Below are 13,204 nucleotides of genomic sequence, written 5' to 3' on the forward strand. Positions count from 1 at the left end.
AGAGTCCACACACATGGAGAAGCTCCCAGCACTGTAACTCACTGTTAATACCTCCTTTATTAGAGGAATAGAAATGTGTTCTTACTGAGCTTCAGCTGCTATTTTTAAAGCTTCTCATGGCCACAGAGTCCACACACATGGAGAAGCTCCCAGCACTGTAACTCACTGTTAATACCTCCTTTATTAGAGGAGTAGAAATGTGTTCTTACTGAGCTTCAGCTGCTACTTTTAAAGCTTCTCATGGCCACAGAGTCCACACACATGGAGAAGCTCCCAGCACTGTAACTCACTGTTAATACCTCCTTTATTAGAGGAGTAGAAATGTGTTCTTACTGAGCTTCAGCTGCTATTTCTAAAGCTTCTCATGGCCACAGAGTCCACACACATGGAGAAGCTCCCAGCACTGTAACTCACTGTTAATACCTCCTTTATTAGAGGAATAGAAATGTGTTCTTACTGAGCTTCAGCTGCTATTTCTAAAGCTTCTCATGGCCACAGAGTCCACACACATGGAGAAGCTCCCAGCACTGTAACTCACTGTTAATACCTCCTTTATTAGAGGAATAGAAATGTGTTCTTACTGAGCTTCAGCTGCTATTTCTAAAGCTTCTCATGGCCACAGAGTCCACACACATGGAGAAGCTCCCAGCACTGTAACTCACTGTTAATACCTCCTTTATTAGAGGAATAGAAATGTGTTCTTACTGAGCTTCAGCTGCTATTTCTAAAGCTTCTCATGGCCACAGAGTCCACACACATGGAGAAGCTCCCAGCACTGTAACTCACTGTTAATACCTCCTTTATTAGAGGAGTAGAAATGTGTTCTTACTGAGCTTCAGCTGCTATTTCTAAAGCTTCTCATGGCCACAGAGTCCACACACATGGAGAAGCTCCCAGCACTGTAACTCACTGTTAATACCTCCTTTATTAGAGGAATAGAAATGTGTTCTTACTGAGCTTCAGCTGCTATTTCTAAAGCTTCTCATGGCCACAGAGTCCACACACATGGAGAAGCTCCCAGCACTGTAACTCACTGTTAATACCTCCTTTATTAGAGGAGTAGAAATGTGTTCTTACTGAGCTTCAGCTGCTATTTTTAAAGCTTCTCATGGCCACAGAGTCCACACACATGGAGAAGCTCCCAGCACTGTAACTCACTGTTAATACCTCCTTTATTAGAGGAGTAGAAATGTGTTCTTACTGAGCTTCAGCTGCTATTTCTAAAGCTTCTCATGGCCACAGAGTCCACACACATGGAGAAGCTCCCAGCACTGTAACTCACTGTTAATACCTCCTTTATTAGAGGAATAGAAATGTGTTCTTACTGAGCTTCAGCTGCTATTTTTAAAGCTTCTCATGGCCACAGAGTCCACACACATGGAGAAGCTCCCAGCACTGTAACTCACTGTTAATACCTCCTTTATTAGAGGAGTAGAAATGTGTTCTTACTGAGCTTCAGCTGCTACTTTTAAAGCTTCTCATGGCTACAGAGTCCACACACATGGAGAAGCTCCCAGCACTGTAACTCACTGTTAATACCTCCTTTATTAGAGGAATAGAAATGTGTTCTTACTGAGCTTCAGCTGCTATTTTTAAAGCTTCTCATGGCTCACACACCATGAGAAGTTCACACCCATGGATATACAGACTACCAGCATACCGGCTTCCAAAACACAGTGTAGTGGTTGTTCTGGTGACCAGCTAAGCTGGTCTATGCTGTTTTTTCTAGCAGGTAAAACCTTCATTCCTATCAGCTCTACAGCTCCACTGAGCATTTTCCTTCATATATGATCTGTGATGGCACATTTAACATCTAACTCCACTTTTCAGGATCTGAACAGCTGCTCCAGCTTGGTGTCTGATGGTCTTGGATGTCCATTACTGTCCATAATGGAGGAACCAGTTCACCATTATAAACGTAAAGAGGCTTCCAGCTGCAGACCCAGGTCTCAGCACAGAACCGGAGCAGAAAGCAGCTCCAGACTGTTTTACCGTCGTATTCAGAGCACCAGCAGTGACCGTCAGCCAGGACAGATGGACACACACAGTTCAGACGGGCTTATTCAGCCTGAGGCTTGTTGGAGTAGCTGTGGACGAGGTTCACGTAGCTGTTCAGTGGTGAGTACATGTGATTAGGTGTTTCTGATGTTCTGGTGTCCTTTTCTCACGCTTTCTGGTGGGTGTTTACATCGTTTAACCCAAATATAAATCCAGGAGTTTCTTTTCTCGAGCAGAGGCCACATTTATCTGCTGATAGCTCATCGTCAACTTTTAATGCAGACCAGTGATCTTGTGAAGCTAATGCATTGTCTAGTTTACCAGGATAGATAAATGTAGTACAAAAGTCCAGTAAGTTGACCAATTATAGATAGTCTGAGCTTTGATGCCAGATAATGTCAACGTCGTAGATGTTTGCGTCTATTTTCATATATTAATCAGAAGCTGACAGCCATCTTCATGTTATTTAATTAATATTTTACTCTCAAACCACAGACATTCATCATTCATTATCCAGTTGATATGTACTTCAGCTTAGGGGTCATTAGATCATCACACTTGGGTCGTAACCATTGACCGTACATACACACATGACACAGTGATTCTGCCATTTTAAGTGGGACCTGGTGAGGTCAGTTCTGTTGCTTCCTGATCACCTTCTTGTGCGGAGGATGGTGGGAGCACCTGAGGCTGCTCAGACACCTTAATGGCACTAATCTCCAGCTTGCAGCTCTAATAACTGCACTGTTTATAGAAACTGCCCAGCAAAAACGTTTCAATGTGTTGACGAAACATAAATCATCACAGCTCAAAACAAAGCTAGTCCGCCCGGCGATGTGTAGAGCAGTCCAGTCTCTGAAGCTGAAATCTGCAAAGAAAATAATGCGTTTTAATCACTGATCATGTCTCCTGTAAGCAGCTTTTACCAGCGCTGTTGACTGGACATGTAAAGATCCAGGGGTCAGCACAGTTCACTGCATCATCGTTTTGGGATATCATCCCTCAGAAGTTCTTTATCTGTAGCGTTTGTGTGTTTTAAAAGCTCAGTAGTCGTTTAGTGCAGCTCCTCTAAAACCACAAGAAACATTATTTTAATATAAATGTTTGTGCTGAAACAAAAAATTCCATGAGGCCAGTGTGGTGTCCTGATGATGTTGGAGGTCTGCAGACTGACCAGAGACCCGGAGCCCAGACAAGCTGACGCCCCTGGCTTTCTTGCCACTACACCGGTTATTACTTTTTAAAATTAATCTTAAAGTTAGGAGTAGCTTAAAAATGGCCAGTATCTGTTTACGTATATGACAGAGAGACAGCAAGAGAATGAACAGCTGAAGCCTACCTCACTGATCTAAATACACTCGTCCCTTAGCAGCTGTGGAGGTCTCTGGGCAATTTCTTTGTAACTTTCAGCTGGTGAAGGTGGATTCTTCATAGCTGCATCTAAAAGTGAAGAACAAGTCAGCAGATTTAGTACTAAACTCACCAGATGAAACAAAGATGAGAATAATCAAAAAAACATAGCATGAAAACTAAATATACAAATCAATAATAAGAAAAGCCATAGGCACATAAGAAGTATCAGGTCACTGAATAACTGTGTACTGTGGTTTTCACAACTTCTCTTGAAAGCTCTAGTTCTAAATAACAATTGGCTACATTTAGTGCTAAAAGATGCAGTAAAACATAGAGTGAAACATGTAGTGATAATACTGAGAGCAGTACTATAAACAGTACGGTGAGTGAAGCCCCAGGGACAAGCTGTACCTCCTGATGAGTTAAGGAGCAGATCGATGGCTCTAGGAACAGAGAACATTAGGTCAAGGTTTAAAATGCTGACTTCAGCAACGAAGCATGGCACAGGCAGATGTTCACTAACTGAACTTGTCCAAGCATTCGAGCCTCTCAAATCCAGTAAAGGCGGTCAGCGAGGAGCAGGTGGACAAAATACACAACTTAATTGTTGTGCAAGACAAGTGTTACAGTCTTGAGTAAAAGCAGAGAAACTCTTGGTTAAATGTTACTTCTATAGAGGTATTCGCTCAATACTGGCTTTTACATAATGTAACTGATAAATACACAATTATACATAAAACACAATTCTTGTTTTACCATCATCTTCCATCTTCAACTGCAATGACTTTTCCGAATAAAATAAAAAATAACCAACAATAGTTTCAACGCAGTATAATATCTGATCAACACTGACTTTAAAACCAAGAACATTTGTGGGTAAAATCATAAATAGGGTAGTTTTACTGTAAATCAAGTCATATTTTATACATAGAATTTTTCAGGACCTCATTAAAATTCATATTTTTAACCTTGGTGGTTTAAAATGTGGATCCACTGTGGAAGCAGATATGCTCATCATGAAAACTCTGGAGAAGTGAAAAGGGTGGTTGAGAAAACAACAATAATAATAATAATAATAATAATAATAATAATCTGCTGTAGTCGAGTTCAGAGACACTAGTGAACATTTAAAAATGAAAAGCATGGACACAGAGACTTTATGGGCATTGATTTAATGTTTGTTTTCTCATCTTCAACCAAATGAAACGACAGGAAGGAACGTTCAGCTGAAGATTCAGTGCCGTGTGATCAGCAGTGTTAACGGTTCGGTTCGGTTTAGTCCAAATACTGCGAAACGAGTGGCTGAGCCGCCCGGCTAACCGTAGCGTCTCACTAGCTGCTGTCCCTGCGGTGTTTGGTTGAACATGTGCTGAAAATTCATGAATCCAGCCTGAAGTCGGCTGCCAGCTTCTGCTTCTAACTCTCCGTTCCACCTTAACTGCAGCGGTTTCTGCAGCGTCAGCCGCACCATTTAAGGTGGAACTGCAGACTCTTAGAAGAAGCTACTCCAGTAGCGAACCTAAGTAACTTCCTCTTTTACATATACACACTTTTTATATATAATAATGTTTGTATGTATATATACACGTATGTACATACTTTACATGCATAATATATAAAAAAGTGTATGTATATACTCTGCTCAAAAAAATAAAGGGAACACTCAAATAACACATCCTAGATCTGAATGAATGAAATATTCTCTTTGAATTCTTTGTTCTGTACAAAGTTGAATGTGCTGACAACAAAATCACAAAAATCATCAATGGAGATCAAATTGATTAACCAGTGGAGGCCTGGATTTGGAGTCACACACAAAATTAAAGTGGAAAAACACACGACAGGCTGATCCAACTTTGATGTGATGTCCTTAAAACAAGTCAAAATGAGGCTCAGTGTTGTGTGTGGCCTCCACGTGCCTGTATGACCTCCCTACAACGCCTGGGCAGCTCCTGATGAGGTGGCGGATGGTCTCCTGAGGGATCTCCTCCCAGACCTGCACTAAAGCATCCGCCAACTCCTGGACAGTCTGTGGTGCAACGGTTGGTGGATGGAGCGAGACGTGATGTCCCAGATGTGCTCAGTCGGATTCAGGTCTGGGGAACGGGCGGGCCGGTCCAGAGCTTCAATGCCTTCATCTTGCAGGAACTGCTGACACACTCAAGCCACATGAGGTCTAGCATTGTCCTGCATTAGGAGGAACCCAGGGCCAACCGCACCAACATATGGTCTCACAAGGGGTCTGAGGATCTCATCTCGGTACCTAATGGCAGTCAGGCTACCTCTGGTGAGCACATGGAGGGCTGTGCGGCCCTCCAAAGAAATGCCACCCCACACCATTACTGACCCACTGCCAAACCGGTCATGCTGAAGGATGCTGCAGGCAGCAGATCGCTCTCCACGGCGTCTCCAGACTCTGTCACGTCTGTCACATGTGCTCAGTGTGAACCTGCTTTCATCTGTGAAGATCACAGGGCGCCAGTGGCGAATTTGCCAATCCTGGTGTTCTCTGGCAAATGCCAAGCGTCCTGCACAGTGTTGGGCTGTGAGCACAACCCCCATCTGTGGACATCGGGCCCTCATACCATCCTCATGGAGTCGGTTTCTAACCGTTTGTGCAGACACATGCACATTTGTGGCCTGCTGGAGGTCATTTTGCAGGGCTCTGGTAGTGCTCCTCCTGTTCCTCCTTGCACAAAGGTGGAGGTAGCGGTCCTGCTGCTGGGTTGTTGCCCTCCTACGGCCTCCTCCACGTCTCCTGGTGTACTGGCCTGTCTCTGTAGCTCGCATTGATGTGCCATCCTGGATGAGCTGCACTACCTGAGCCACTTGTGTGGGTTGTAGAGTCCGTCTCCTGCTACCACGAGTGTGAAAGCACCACCAACATTCAAAAGTGACCAAAACATCAGCCAGAAAACAGAAAGGTACTGAGAAGTGGTCTGTGGTCCCACCTGCAGAACCACTCCTTTATTGAGTGTGTCTTGCTAATTGCCAGTAATTTCCACCTGTTGTCTGTTCCATTTGCACAACAGCTGTGAAACTGATGGTCAGTGTTGCTTCCTAAGTGGACAGTTTGATTTCACAGAAGTTTGATCTACTTGGAAGTTATATTGTGTTGTTTAAGTGTTCCCTTTATTTTTTTGAGCAGTGTATATCCTGCACTTTTGGCTTTAGTACAAGATGAAACTTCTCCATAAAGTCTTCTAACATCATGTACAGAGTTCAGTCCACTGTTAAAGTGCAGAGTCTGTTTTAAACCCCCTGAACCTTCTGTTACCCCTGAAGATACCCCAGTGCAGTACAGTGTAGTATCAGACAGCCATCTGTAGGTATGGACAGCTGTGTGTAGTTATAGCAGCCGTACATATACATGTAGAGGAGTAATTTATATAGTAATATATATATATATATATATATATATATATATTTATGTATATGTGTATGTGTATGTGTGTGTGTGTGTGTGTGTGTATGTATGTATGGGTGTGTGTATAGAAATGTGTACGTCGCTGCTGTCAGAACTAAACCGTCTATGTTCATTTTTGTCGTTTTTCCTGTGAAACCACTCGTGGTTCTTTACATTGTGTGTGAATTTCATGGTGAATGGACCAACAGAAATGACCCCCTACTGACTTGGACAGAATTCTGGTTCCATTGACTTCCATTAAAAGTAGAGCAAGTTTATTCCTCCTCCTTTATTCCTTAATGCATATTCATTTAAATAAAGCTGCTAGTAAAGCATCTAAATCTCTAATTAATTAAATAAAATAAACTGAATTAGGATTTTCATTTTGATATCAAAACTGCACAAATGAGCAGGAAATTCAATCCAAACAAAAGAACGTCATCATTTTACACACAGGGACCCCAGATGGTCCAGATTTCTGTTCCAACCAAACTGGGGGTCCCGAAGGCCAACTGCTGATCTCCAGTAGGGTACACACTGTCAGGGGCTCTCGTAAAGAGCTATAAGGGGCTGGGGGCTCTCTGAGGCCCAAGAGCTCAGGGGGCTGTGTTAGAACAGGTATGGATGGATTCCTGTCCAGTATCAGAGCCACCAAGCAACCGACAGGGTGTGTCAGGTAGATTGATGACCGGTAGATTGGTGAAGATTATTCTTCACTGAACTCAGAGAGGTCAGCGCAAAGGACCCTCACATCAGTAGATCCATGTTCATCATCCGTTAATCTAAAGTAATTAAATGAAACAGTAAAATATTCCTGCTCGTATTTCCACTTTAAATTCTGGTAAAATGATGAACTAGGGTGTGTAGTTAATCCGGAGCTCTTCCGGAGCAGACCGGAAGAACTTTGGTGTTTTTCCTCCCAGTAATGGAAGCCCACCGGAGCGTCTTCAGCGCGTCTCTTCTGCGGCGTGTCTTTCGGGGTCTGCCCGGGGCTGCAGTGTGAGTGCCTGACCGTTATCTTCACCCTCCGAGTGGGAATGTAGACGCCGCTCTACCGCCTCTCGGTTTAGCCCGCTGACCGCAGCTGGGACAGCCGCTAGGCTAAGCTAAGCTAGTCTAGCCGCTAGCATGAACCGTGTTTACACTCTTGTTTTTAGTGTTTACTGCTGTATGTGGCGCGACTGAAACGCCTCGCTGCCCCGCTCAGCTTTATTTTAGCTGCTGAGCATTTAAAATGTAAAACTAGTCATTTTAGTCCTGCACTCATTCCACAGATGTGCTGTTTATCTCCCAGTAGTCTGTTTTAAGAAGCCGCCCAACTTGACGTACTGAGTGTGAGGATTTCTGAAGCGTCTGAGGAACCGTTAGATCATTCCTCTGAAATCAAATAAGACCTTTTCTCTTCTCTACACTTTTACAGCATCGGCTGAACCTGAAGGGCTGTGAGCGTCTGAATATTGAGCGTCCATTATCAAGCTAACCTTTTATCAGTGTAGCAGCACTTTTTACAGATATAATATGCCCACTGGTCTTAGAACAGCCGTTAACTACGCGTTTAACTACCGGGTAGTTCAGTGTCCTTTTTCAGTGTTAATGTGGTGCAATTCTCTCATAGATTAAAGTAAACACTATTGATCAGATCAGTACAGACGCAGTGGTTCTGGAGCTACTGGCGTTTCTGTCCGACAGGCTCTGTTGTTAAACAATGAAATGTGCTTGTAAATGCGCTGAAATGATTGGGAGGAAAACAAACTGCAGGCTTTTAATTTCCATTGGAAATTTTGTCTCAGTTTTTAGGTACTAACACAAAAAGAGGGGCACGTTAAATGCCACCCAAACCAGAAAAGAACAGGTGCACCACTCTGTGATGGTGATGCCAGGAATATGTGCATCTTTACTGGCTTCCATGGTCCGTTCACATGTCATCAGTACCCAAAAGAGGAATATTGAAAATAAATAACTTCCCAATTAACTGATGTTGTAATTAATTAATTAATTAAGTCCAGTTTAGCCAGTTAGCTGGTTAGTTAGCTTTACTGGCTGTCAGTTGAAAGTGATTGATGTTGATTCACTGATTCACACGCTCAGAGATTGAAAAGGTGCTCAGAATCTCTGTGGATTAGTTTTAGAATTTAATATGAGCAGAGACTGGAAACGGCACCGTATGGATGTGGTTACCTAACTGGGTGGTCTTTAATAGTGCTTGGTGGTACACTACATGAATTTAACCACTTACCCACTACCCACTTCTGCAGAGCTTCCTCAGGTCTACAGATTAAGCAGGTTGAACAGATGAACACCAGTGGTCCTTTCTGCAGGCCTAGGGATGCCCTGCAGTTTGTGGATGCTGTGTTTGGTGGCAGAGCACAGTGATGACTCTGTGGTGGCTGTTTAGAACTGAACCAGCAGGTTGAACTTCTTCAGCTGCTAAAAAGGCCGACTTCTGCTGGGCTTTCTTTGTGATGGAATGGATGTTGGTGTCCCTGGTGATTGTTGTTCCAACGTCTCCACTACCTTAGCCTAACCTTGGGTCTTTCTGGGGATGGTGAGGACTGGCAGGGACGGGATGCCCTTAAGTCTGCAATCTTCTCTGCTGCTTTGAGTGTATTCAGCTCCAAATCATTGGGACTTCATAGGGCCAGCTCATTTTAGATGAGACTTTTTAACAGAGGAGTCTGTGGATGTGCAGTCATTAGGTGGGTGGGCAGTATCTTACTATCATCATGATAAATTAAGTATGTGGTGCTTTTCATAAGTAACACTGAACTGCCCGTTTCATTAAAAGAGAACATGATTAGTCACCTCTCCATGGATCACCACCATATTGTGGTGGAAGGGGTTTGCATGCTTAAATGATCCTAGGAGCTATGTTGTCTGGAGCAAAAGCTACTGGTAGGGCCTCTCAAGGCAAACTGGGTCCTTTGGGTCAAAGTTTGATCCAAAAAATACCCTAATTTTCATAAGAAATCAGGACGTGTGTACCCTGCCCGGATTAGGGTCACCGGGGCCCCACCCTGGAGCCAGGCCTGGGGGAGGGGCTCGCCAGCGAGCGTCTGGTGGCCGGGCATTTACTCATGGTGCCCGGCCGGGCCCAGCCCGAAGGAGTTACAAGAGTCCCCGCTCCCATCGACCCACCACCAATGGGAGGGGCAGTAGTAGGGGTTCGGTGCGTTGTGGATCGGGCAGTGTCCGAAGGCGTGGGCCTTGGCGTTCTGATCCTCGGTTGCTGAAACTGGCTTTTGGAACTTGGAACGTTACCTCACTGGCGGGGAAGGAGCCTGAGTTGGTGCGCAAGGTTGAGAGATACTGGCTAGATATAGTCGGGCTCACCTCAACACACAGCTTGGGCTCTGGGTCCAATCTCCTTGAGAGGGGCTGGACTTTATTCTTTTCTGGAGTTGCCCATGGTGAGAGGCGGCGGGCAGGTGTGGGCTTTCTCATAGCCCCTCGACTCGGCGCCTTTATGTTGGGGTTTTCCCCGCTGGACGAGAGGGTAGCTTCCCTACGCTTCACATATCACAGATACTCCCATAATAAACTAATCTGTGCAAGTACATATGGTGATGTTTAAGGCCCTGGAAGCAGGTGACAAGATATGTTGTCCTATATTGAAATGTTTCCTTCATTTCATGTCTTATCTCTCCCTTTACCTCTCTTTTCTGTCTCTGTAGGTCAGTCATGCCGTTCTGCAGCTCTGCTCTCCGTGTCCTGATCTTCCTGACCGTTATGTTCATTCCTGGTCAGTGCACTGACACTCCTTTATGATCTTATTAAAGACTTTACTGTATTTTACCTTCTTACTTTTACCTCTGAAACTTCTTACCTCTGAAATATGATCTGTTTAGTCTCCATGACGACTGAGTTCAGTTCAGTAGCTATTCCAGAATAAGAGCTCCTCCCTTCATCATCTCATCATGAACTCCAGATCAGAAAACAGCATCACACAAACATGCTACATCTCCAGTTTCAGGTCTTGAATCAGATTGAAATGCCTCGATTCCGCCGCAGCGCTGCATCTAATACACACTTTTTACTAATTCATAACTCAGTCCTCCTGAACTGAGATTGGATTATTACAGAGTGAAATCAGGATCTGTGTGTGTATCAGGATCTGACAGTGTGAATAAAGTGATCTGACATGTTCTGTGTCTTTGTTTTGTAGATGACCAGCCCGGTCAGAGAGCCGCTGTGCCAGTGTGGCTGCCTGTCCTCTTGCTCACTGTGTTTGGGGTATTATCGATGGTGATTGGGTGGATGTGGAGAAAAAAGCAGCAGCTCCAGAAGAGAAGTGGAGGCAACAGAATGAGGAACCATAATGGAGAAAAGACAATGAAGAAAAGAAGGAGCCTGTAAGCCCCTCTAATAAGCAGCGTCAGAGGGGAGATCGTTCCCAGTCTCTGTCTCTTTTTCACTCGCTCACTTTTTCTTCTTTGTTCTGCTGTGTTTTTAGTTTTTTAAGCCTCTGTGGCTACATGGCCAGTTCTGTGTGAGCGATGTGACGGGCCGGGTAGTAACGGCTCGGTCTGGCCTCCCCTTTCTCTTTAATCCAGAACTGAACGCATGGTATAAAGTCTCTGACGCCGTCGTGGCTCCTGTTCAGCTGAAAGACAGAACAGAATCAGTTACAGCAGGATGATGCATGGCAGGCTAATGCATGTTGGCTGGCTACATAAACGACCAATCCACAGAGAAAGAAAAGCTAGTTCACTAAAAACTGAGTCTAAGCCTAACCAACAATTAAGATTCCACAACCAAAGGCGTGATGTCCAACAATAATATAGACCAAGTAAAGGCAAAGTCAGCCGTTCCACGTTTTTCCTAACATTTCAGAAAGATCTACAGACACGACATTCAGAGACTTTATTAAACTTCATCCTCAAAGTCCTCATCAGTGACTCTGGCTCTGTTAGGCGTGTCTGCCTTTTCCTTTATATTCGTATCTTCTACTAGTGGAAGGTGGAAAAACGGACCCAAATGCTGCGGCTGCCAAGGTGGTTTAATTCTTGCTGAAAGGACAAAACGGCTCTTCTTAACATTTGGGTTGTGACCCCTGAGTTAAGCCTGCCAGTACGGGTTCATTCTGGGGTTCAGGTTTTGTGCAGATTGCCTGAAAACTGCCTGTGTAGTTCCTGGCGCTACTTAGCTACTTCCCCATCCCTGTTAACGGGTTCGTTTACGTTCGGTGGTGTAGACAAACGCTCCTCAAGGAGGGGGAGCTGGAGAAGGAAGCACACCATGCAGTGGACACGTACAACACGACCTTGTTACAAAAGCTATTATTGATCTCTGGCAGATTATTAATCTCGGTCAGATTATTGAACTGTGAGATTATTAATCTCCATCAAATTATTAATCTCAGTCAGATTTAATAGTTCATAATTGCTGTAAGTTGTGTTGTTACTTTGTAATGCAGACTGAACTGAACAGATCTAATAAAGTCCAGTTCGGTCAGATTTCACCAACATTTACTGAACATCAGATCAAATAAAGTCCAGTTCGGTCAGATTTCACCAACATTTACTGAACATCAGATCAAATAAAGTCCAGTTCGGTCAGATTTCAACAACGTTTACTGTTCACTGTGAACTTTTTCCTGTTACCTGTTCTTTAGAAATTGTGACTGAGTGAACCGAGTGATTGTGCGGGACTTTAGGTTTAATCTCTCTGACGTGAAATAACAATAATAGTGTAGTTCTGTAAAAGGTGTGGCTGTAATATGATCTTTAGTTTGGCCTCCAAACTGTAATTAATATTGACAGAAAGGAATTTCAGATGTTTTTGAACAGGTCATGATATTTTATGCAGCACCGATCACATTGAGCATCACTGATACATTCCTATAGCAAACTAATCTGTGCTTGGTGTAATACACGTGATGAAGGAGCCTCACTGACTAAAAGGTCTGCAGGTGTAGAAACTCTGTCTGTTATTATCAGATAAAACATGAAGTTTAAGGCACTGAAAGTGGGTGACTTGTTATTTTGACATACATTTTTATTTCTGTCTCTGTAGGTCAGTCATGCCGTCCCGCAGCTCTGCCCTCCGTGTCCTGATCTTCCTGACCGTTACGTTCATTCCTGGTCAGTGCACTGACACTCCTTTATGATCTTATTAAAGACTTTACTGTATTTTACCTTCTTACTTTTACCTCTGAAACTTCTTACCTCTGAAATCTGATGTGTTTAGTCTCCATGACGACTGAGTTCAGTTCAGTAGCTATTCCAGAATAAGAGCATTCGACAGGGTAAATTGGAAATTTTTGTTAGCAGTTCTACATAAATTTGGATTTGGCCCATCATTTATAAACTGGATCGAAACATTATACAGCTCTCCAAATGCACGGGTTAGGACAAATGATCTTATCTCACAAAGCTTCAGTCTGCAGAGGGGAACTAGACAAGGTTGCCCACTCTCTCCCTCAATGTTTATCATCTTCATTGAGCCACT

General features: G+C 43.8%; 2 protein-coding genes across 7 annotated transcripts in view; both read left to right on the forward strand.

Annotated features, from left to right (window-relative positions):
• Positions 1-13,204, forward strand: part of LOC119261782 — a 371,675-nt gene that overhangs the window by 4,168 nt on the left and 354,303 nt on the right. The gene's annotated exons all lie outside the window — the stretch shown is intronic.
• Positions 7,666-13,204, forward strand: part of LOC108414147 — a 62,909-nt gene continuing 57,370 nt past the window's right edge. For 4 of the 5 annotated variants that reach the window (XM_037531486.1, XM_037531487.1, XM_037531484.1 and 1 more), the window contains exons 1-4: positions 7,666-7,756; positions 10,429-10,496; positions 10,920-11,106; positions 12,770-12,837. In XM_037531486.1, the coding sequence (XP_037387383.1) occupies positions 7,683-7,756; positions 10,429-10,496; positions 10,920-11,106; positions 12,770-12,837 (397 nt within the window). In that variant the 5' untranslated portion in view covers positions 7,666-7,682. The remainder of the gene's footprint in view (positions 7,757-10,428; positions 10,497-10,919; positions 11,107-12,769; positions 12,838-13,204) is intronic. The other variant, XM_037531488.1, reaches the window with a different exon arrangement.

Source organism: Pygocentrus nattereri, chromosome 20 (genome assembly GCF_015220715.1).
Source record: "Pygocentrus nattereri isolate fPygNat1 chromosome 20, fPygNat1.pri, whole genome shotgun sequence".
Lineage (NCBI taxonomy): Eukaryota > Metazoa > Chordata > Actinopteri > Characiformes > Serrasalmidae > Pygocentrus > Pygocentrus nattereri.